At 45.2% G+C, this 8,227-nt stretch overlaps 1 protein-coding gene across 3 annotated transcripts in view; it reads right to left on the bottom strand.

Moving 5' to 3' along the window:
• LOC116073006 (fas apoptotic inhibitory molecule 1) overlaps positions 1–7,877 on the bottom strand; it is a 22,766-nt gene extending 14,889 nt beyond the window's left edge. For 2 of the 3 annotated variants that reach the window (XR_004111628.1, XM_031344652.1), the window contains exons 1-4: positions 7,727–7,877; positions 2,558–2,614; positions 1,302–1,434; positions 804–1,032 (exon numbers count right to left, since the gene is read on the bottom strand). Coding sequence is in view for 2 of the 3 variants with exons in the window: in XM_031344652.1 (XP_031200512.1) it covers positions 804–1,032; positions 1,302–1,434; positions 2,558–2,601 (406 nt within the window). In the remaining variant the exon portion in view is untranslated. The remainder of the gene's footprint in view (positions 1–803; positions 1,033–1,301; positions 1,435–2,557; positions 2,615–7,726) is intronic. The other variant, XM_031344653.1, reaches the window with a different exon arrangement.
• Between the last annotated feature and the right edge of the window lie 350 nt (positions 7,878–8,227).

The raw sequence follows: 8,227 nt of genomic DNA, 5'->3' as shown, positions 1-8,227 counted from the left end.
TTATGTGACTTATTAGTTGACAAACATTTCTTTTCTAAAACCAAAACAAATCCAGACAAACAAACAAAAACTCCATTTGCTAGCACCAGCTAGAATTCGGACCACCAAGCCATGCTCAAAGTTCCTTTTGTCTGTGTACCCTCAACACCTGGTAGACTGTCTTCCTTTTGAGAGGCAGTTAACAAACATGACCTAAATACATTAATTAAGATGATTTATAACACCATCTTTGTTTAGTAATATGAGAAGGAAATGGGGGCACCAGAATAACGAAAAGGTGCTTTTCTTATTGTTTTTTTTTTTTTTTTCAAGACAGGATTTCTCTGTGTGTCTCTGGCTGTTTTGAAACTTGCTCTGTAGACTGGGCTAGCCTCACAGAGGTCTGCATGTCTCTGCCTCCCAAGTGCTGGGACTAAAGGCATGCCCCACCATCAACTGGCTGAGAAGGTTCCTTCTTAAAAAGCTCACTTCCAACTGAGCTTTGAGGGCTCTGCTCTCATGGACCCTTACGCCCACTATTACCTGCAGAGAATTTTTGTCCTCTCAAGGATTCACAATTTCTAACTGCTTTTTTATTTATAAAGAGAAATATCAAACAGTAGATCCCTGGATTGAGGTTATTTCTTAAACCCAGGATTACAATCTTCAAATGTAGCCTTTTCAAACCTGACATTAAGACACCACAAGCAAAATCCATTGGCCTAATGAAGACCCTCTCTGTCACCTAGGAGAGTGGCCACAAAAGTCAGGAGAGCAGGACATTGCAACGGCCTGAAGGTTCTGCAGAAACAGCCCTGACTTACCCAAAACAACTCTTAGTTCCTCGCCATCCAAGTGCAGCACCCAGGTGTTGGTGGTCTTCGATCTGTTCTCCAGGTACTTCTTGAGGCTCTTCCCGTCGATTTCCAGCGTGTACTCATATGCGAAGCCACTTATGGCATCTATATTTATCGTGGCTTTGGTTTTTGCAGCTCCGACACAGAACGTTTCTTTGCCCACCAATTTGAACATCCACTCTCTTCTTATCTCTTCCTAGATGATAATATGTAAAATTTTAATAAACATAGAGGAAATATTAGTATTTAATTTAAAGCTAATGTAAAAAAAAATTCAGACTGTTCAAATGGCGATTTACAGTTTTATTACTTCTTGTCCAGATTTCCCAAGGTAGTCATTCTAAGTTTAGATGTTAGAAGTCAAAGTCTACGTATTCTGTAATGGCCATTAGATTGCTTTATATAAGCAATCTCCATAGACAAAACCAGGCATCGCTGTTGTTTTTTTCACACATGTTCTCCTACCTTCCCATCCACGTACACAACTCGTTTGCCTGACGTGGTCCCATGCTCAAATTCAATCTTGTGGACTCCGTCACTTAATGCTACGTCCCAAACAGCTACGAGATCTGTCATTTTTTCCAGACTATAGAGAGGGCTGAAAGAATAAAGCAGCCATTAAAATGGGCAAAACAAAACAAACAAACACCCCAGTAAGAGAATGTTAATTAGCCCCTCCACTATGAAAATACCAGGTTTTCAAGGGCCCTAAAATTATGAGATGATAAAGTGATGCTCCCAGGCACCCTACTCACAGCACATGCAACTGTTTTTGCTCTCCCTGGCTCTTCCTTCAAGAGGCAGCTATGCACAGGTATAGTCTAATAATCCCAAAGTCACCTAAATACTAATAAGATTAAGACTGTAACAGTTAATCCCGGACAGCATGCCGGGCTGGGCTAGTCTAGTACATAGAGAGGTCAGTGACAGTCTCTACTTTATGACCACTTCTGCAAACAAACAAACAAAAAACAAACAAAGCCCAGAGATGAGCAGTTCTAATAAATATATATCAGATTGATCCCAAACAAGAATTTCTCAAACTTTTCAGAATCAATGACTGGGAATTTAACACCACCACCACCACCACCACCACCACAACAACAACAACAACAACAACTACAACAAAAAAGGTGTTCTAATTTGTCATTCAAAAACTATCATGGAAGAAGTTTGATATTGATATAGATGATTGGCTTTGTGTAGTAATGTTTACTGCAGTAATAGGGTCAGAGCTGACTGTGGCTGGCTGGTGCTCTCTGTGCCTCAGTTTCATCACTAAATTGGACTTCTCTCCATGAGAAAGATGTTGTCAGTCCCTTAAAGAGGAGGGACAGAGCCCCCAAAGTTTAAGCAGGGCCGCGGTGGCAGTAAGTGTCAAGAGGAGTGGGCTGTAAACCAAGGACTCTAGCTCCAACCCTGTTCTCTGGAATCTCCTCCTCTGCCCATTCTAATCTCTTACTTTGTATACTCTAAAACATTTGCAAGTGGTTTCTAAAACCTCTGTGCTGAGAAGGGTCTATGGAAGAGGATGCCACATTGACAGCGGCCATATCCACACGGGTGGCCATATCCACTCATTACCCTCCTCCAAGTCAGAAAGCAGAGCCTGCATTCTGTGATGACAGAATGTGTCCCCAACAGACGCAGAACTCTCCAAACCTATCCTAACAACCCCCAAACTTTCAAGGGCCAGCTTTATTGCAAAACAAGACATTTACCTTTCATCATCTTCAAAGATAGGACTGTCATCTCCAGACGCCATGGTTAGCAACAGTCTGCAATCCAGTTAGCAGCCAGAAGAGAGAAAAGCAGAAATGCAGCAGAGAGAGGTTGGAAGCAACAAAGACTTTTCGATCCGTTCATAAATAGCCTGCATGTTCCAATGAAGCTTCATTTATGTACGATAGAAGGGCAGTTTTTTGTTTTCAGAGAGAATTGAGCATACAAATCAGCCAATCCATTTTTCTGTGTTAAACATTTACAATTTATTTGTTCATTAAATTTTTTTTTTCTTGAGTTTCTCTGTGTAGCTTTGGCTGTCCTGGAACTCACTCTATAGACCAGGCTGGCCTCAAAGTCACATATCCGCCTGCCTCCCAAGTGCTGGGATTAAAGGCGTGTGCCATCACTGCCTGACAAGCATTTATTATTTCTTAAAAATAGTTTGTTAAAACGGGGGCATAAGTTCTACTTTATCTTGAATATTATATCATATTAGAGCTGCATGAGCCCAAGGAGCTGTTCTAGTCCCAGGTGTCTTCCTGGGGCACTGGAAGCCCCAAGGGTTTGAGGCTGTGCTCCAGGGAGCACATCAAATGCTGAGACAAACAACTCTACTCATTGATTATGAGAAACTCCACAGCAAACAGGATGGCAGCTTCAACACTCAGGGTGGGGTTTACAACCCAATCCTTAGTATATTTTAGAAGGTTAACATAATTTAAATCATTTTCCTCCAGAGAAATTGTGAATTTGTGTGCAGTAGCTAAGAATATGCTTGCCTGTTCTGTGAGAGCAAATGAGTTTGTGTGCTCATTTACTTAAGCCAGAAGGTTCGCAGTAACAGGCCTCATTCAGTGCTCCAGCAGAGTCTTATCTAGAGGCAGAGACCAGGGCCAAGCAATGAGGGCAATGTTTCAGTTAGTTAAATTTCATAAGGCAGAAGTGCGCCTACGTTTACATGCGCAGCAAATACTACATGGAGAAGGCGGAGTGCTAGAGAACTACTCAGAAGCATCTGTATGCTAACACGCACAGGAGATGCAGAAGAGGAAGCTACGGGGAGCAGCCTACTCCTGCAATGCTTTTGTAGATCCGACTGTGCTCTGCTCCCAAGGCGTGCTCCAGTTTTACCACCCTCCTCAGTAAGTGTCTTCCCTACCTGCATGTCCAAGGGGATTAAAGGCGTGAGCCATCACTTTCTGGCAAGCATTTATAATTTCTTAAAAATAGTTTCCCTTTGCTACCAAAGGGAGGTGGCCAACCCCTTCTGCTGGCAAATGTCAGGTGCCACAAATCATTTCAAAAACATTCGAGAAGAAAAGTTTCTCTGTCTAGCAACAGGACACACCCAGTGACTCTTAACTGCTGGAGGCGTTCTCAGTATATCAGAGAGGACGAAGGGACCTCACTCAAATTTTGCTATACGACTTTTAAACGTGTTCTAGGAAGGTCACCACTCAAACCTGGGAAAGTTGATGTATTCTGTATCATAAAGAGCCCCAAATATTACTGAGATGCAGTAAGTAAGGCATGGGGCTGGAGAGATGGCTCAGTGGTTAAGAACATGAACTGCTCTTTCAGAGAACACTAGGTCAGTTCCTACCACCCAAGGCAGGCAGCTTCCAACCACCTGTAATTCCTGCAGTAGTAAGTCCTGATGCCCTCTTAAGACTCTAGGGGCACCTGCACTCCAGCGCATGCACATACCCCAGTCCACACATACACACATAATGTAAAAGCAACTTTTCTTAAAGATGACACATAGGATCACCTTAATTTTAACACCTTTTAAAATCCAAGTATAACAGACACTGGGTTATTGGGAATGGTAGCACATGCCTTTGAACCCAGTACTTGTGAAGCAGAAGCAGGCAGATCTCCGTGAGTTTGAGGTCAGCCTGGTCTACATAGTGAGTTCCAAGACAGCCAGAGCTACCGAGAAAGACTCTGTCTCAACCAATCAAAACAAAACACCAAACAAAGAAATAAAATAAAAGACCCAGTGAGTCCTCTACAGTGAGTTGAAAGGGAAGTTAGAAAACAAGATTATGCCAGCAGTAGTGGCTTACAGCTTTAATGCTAGCACTTGGGAGGCAGAGGCAGGTAGATCTCTGTGAGTGGTCAACGGAGGGAGTTCCAGGACAGCCACAGCCACACAGAGAAACCCTGTCTTAAATAACCAAAACAAACAAACAAGCCCCCAAAACAAAGGAACAAAGAACCAGAAAAACCCAAGATGACATTTTATCTTTCTTTTTTTTTTTTTTTTTGAGACAGGGTTTCTCTGTATAGCCCTGGCTATCCTGGAACTCACTCTGTAGACCAGGCTGGCCTCGAACTCAGAAATCCACCTGCCTCTGCCTCCCAAGTGCTGGGATTAAAGGCGTGCACCACCACTGCCCAGCTATGACATTTTATCTTTAAAAACTATTTGAAACTAGCAACAGATATTGATACACGCAGTTATTCACAGACTACTTAGAAATTAGTGGTGTTTTGGTCTCCAATAATTTAGCATGCACATCTGAGGAGAAAATTATATAAAACAGCCAGAGTAAGCAGCTAACCAGAAAATTTTATTTATAACTGTGCATATCAAATTGGCAAAACACAAATTCATAAATCAATACAAAATGAGTTCCTGTTTGTTTTTTTTCTGTAGATATGGTCAAATAAGAGGAAAGGCTGCTTTAGTGAAAGTTAGCAAGCATTTCGGTTTTCCCTGTTCATGTATCCACTGTTTTTAAGCAAGACTTTAAAAAAAATAAGATTTGTTGTTATTTTTACCATTGTGTGTGTGTATGTGCGCATATGCACACATGCATTGTGTGAGTACAGGTGCCCATGGAGGCCATAAGAGGCTAGCAAATCCGATGCAACTGGAGTTGCAGGTGGTTGTGAGCCTCTGGTACTCTGTTCTGAAAAAGCAGTACCCCCCCAACCTTTTTCTCTCCTGCCCCCAAAGATCTAAACCTCTTTTTAAAAAGAAAAAAAACTGGGGGCTGGCAAGATGGCTCAGTGGTTAAGAACACTGACTGCTCTTCCGAAGGTCCTGAGTTCAAATCCCAGCAACCACATAGTGTCTCACAACCACCATAATGAAATCTGACGCTCTCTGATGTGTCTGAAGACAGCAACAGTGTACTTATCTATAATAATAAATAAATCTTTAAAAAAGAAAAAAACTGTAAGTCTTTTAACAGCATTCATGGCTTCTGCAAGGCTGCAAAGCATGGAATCCTGTGCCACTTTTTTTTTTTTTCAAGACAGGGTTTCTCTGTGTAGCCCTGGCTGTCCTGGAACTCACTCTGTAGACCAGGCTGGCCTCAAACTCAGAAATCCACCTGCTTCTGCCTCCCAAGTGCTGGGATTAAAGGCTTGCACCACCAAGGAGAAACTTCCAAAAGTGCTTTCTACACAAAGATTGAACCTTGTTACAACCCAGACCTACAATTTCCACAATGAAAAGCTGTAACAAAACCAATGAGCTCACCTTGGCTAGACTCTCTCCCTCATTATGGGGATAGCAAAGTAACAGAGGCCTCTTTAAGTGGCACCCACTGCTATTCCTAATCTGTTGAACTTTCCAGCAAGGGCACGGGCACAGAGGGCACTGGGTGTAAGGAATATTTTCCACAAGATCCCACCTGGAAGTGAATCTCATATAACATTTTAGAACACGTTCAAAACCCCTCACAAAGGGTTCTGCTTTGGGATTCCACTACAAGTTTGTTTTTTGTTTTTTTGGGTTTTTTTGTTTTTTGTTTTTGTTTTTTTGTTTGTTTGTTTGTTTGTTTTTTCGAGACAGAGTTTCTCTGTATAGCCCTGGCTGTCCTGGAGCTCACTCTGTAGACCAGGCTGGCCTTGAACTCAGGAATCCGCCTGCCTCTGCCTCCCAAGTGCTGCGATTAAAGGTATGCGCCACCACCGCCAGGCTGTTTTTTGTTTTTTTGACCAGAAGTTCCAATAGTCTTGTGACTTGTGAGCTTACACATTTCAAGTTCAGTACTTTCAAAGCTCACTGGAGTTACTCTCTTGGCCCAATAGGTTTTTATTTTCTTAAATTACTCTGGCTGTGGTCAACATAATTCCTACTATACCTTTCGATTTTCACTTGTTTCATGCCAGTCTTCTGACCTAAAGTGATACAGACCCCAATGCTCACCACTCTGCCCTAAGCCTCACCATCACCTGCACAGGTCTGCTTTTAGCATAAAACCTTATAAAGTAGAATAACAACCCCCAGATCACTAACGATGATTTTTACTATAAACTGTATCTCCAAACATCCATTCAGTATTTCAGACACGGTGCTTATCTAATCTAATTATGATGACGTCACCGGACAGTAACACCGCCCACAATGGAATTTACCGGAGCATTGGTTGTGGTGCAAGGCGATGCAGACTTGTATTTACACGCTGTAACAGGTGGACAGATTGTATGCAACGTTAGATGGTTAAACAGCAAAACAACTCAAGTTACCTGTCCCACCATCTTCCACCTTGAGTACTGCGTGATTTCGCTGGGTTTCATTGAACCAATTCATTCCATACCTGAGACAGGTTTCCAAGTCAGCCTTTGCAAAAGAGAAACTACAGAATTCTACGAAGAGACCACAGAATCCTACTCTGGCCGCTGTAAGATAACAGGCTCCTTCATTAAGCAACTCGGGTTGAGCTTACTGCAACACTAGAGCGTTTCAGGAATAAATTTGTCCCCAATGCCAACCACCACGAAGAAAGTAGCCACAGCCAGCAAGGATGCTGCATGCTGCAGCGGGCTGCTCTCTAGAGCTCCCGTCCACTGAGCACTCGCAGCGAGGTTAGCTCGGCCTGCTACAACCCCAGGAGGTTCGTGTAGGCGGTTCACATCTCCCTGGGGTATTTCGGCCAAGGCCGCCTGGGACGCAGTCAGCAGCGGAACCGAGACTCGTTCAGGTCCGAAGCCCAAGAACTCCGGATCGCGCCACGAACGCTGCGCCGAGGCACCCGCAACTGCGGGTGGCCACCCCGTACCCTTTCTGTCCCGGGCCTCTTGCCCTGAGCCCATCGCGGCTTGGTGTCTGCCGACCGAGGCCTGGGCACCACGCATCTCGGAGCTCGCTCGGCCAAGCCGAGCTGGAAGCGCCCGCCGAAGCTGCCAGCACCGCCTCCCGCGCTCACCTGCTCCGCGCGCCGCCACCGGCTCCCGATCCCACGACGTAGTCAGCAGCTCTCGCGACCGCGCCCACCGGGCTCCCGCACCCGCATGCCGGGCGTCCAGCCTCCTACTGCCTTCCGGGCTCAATGAGACCCCGCCCACTGCCCTACTGAGCCTGCGCGAGTGCGAGAGCCCTCTCCAGAGGCCCCGCCCACCCTCACGCGAAAACCAATTCCCGGCGTCCGCCCCCATAGGCCCTGCCTACCATCCGCTCTGGGGCCAATCCCGCTCCTGCTGTGCCCTGCTGTGCACGGTGGAGCGCTCTGCTGTGCGCCCTGCTGTGCCGCTGCGGACCCTAGGCCCAGAGTAAGGGTCGTACCTTCTTGGTGTTGTGCAGGTCTGGCAGCCGCGTTTACGGCCTTCCGGATAACCCGCACCTCCGGGTGAGGCAACTCCTCCGCTGAGACCCTTTGTTCCCACTGCCCTGCTGGCCTTCCATTCCCTGCTATGGTCATTTTAGGTGG

The sequence above is a fragment of the Mastomys coucha genome, unplaced genomic scaffold, assembly GCF_008632895.1.
Source record: "Mastomys coucha isolate ucsf_1 unplaced genomic scaffold, UCSF_Mcou_1 pScaffold23, whole genome shotgun sequence".
NCBI classification, from domain to species: Eukaryota; Metazoa; Chordata; class Mammalia; order Rodentia; family Muridae; genus Mastomys; species Mastomys coucha.
This window is presented reverse-complemented; position numbering and strand designations above follow the sequence as displayed.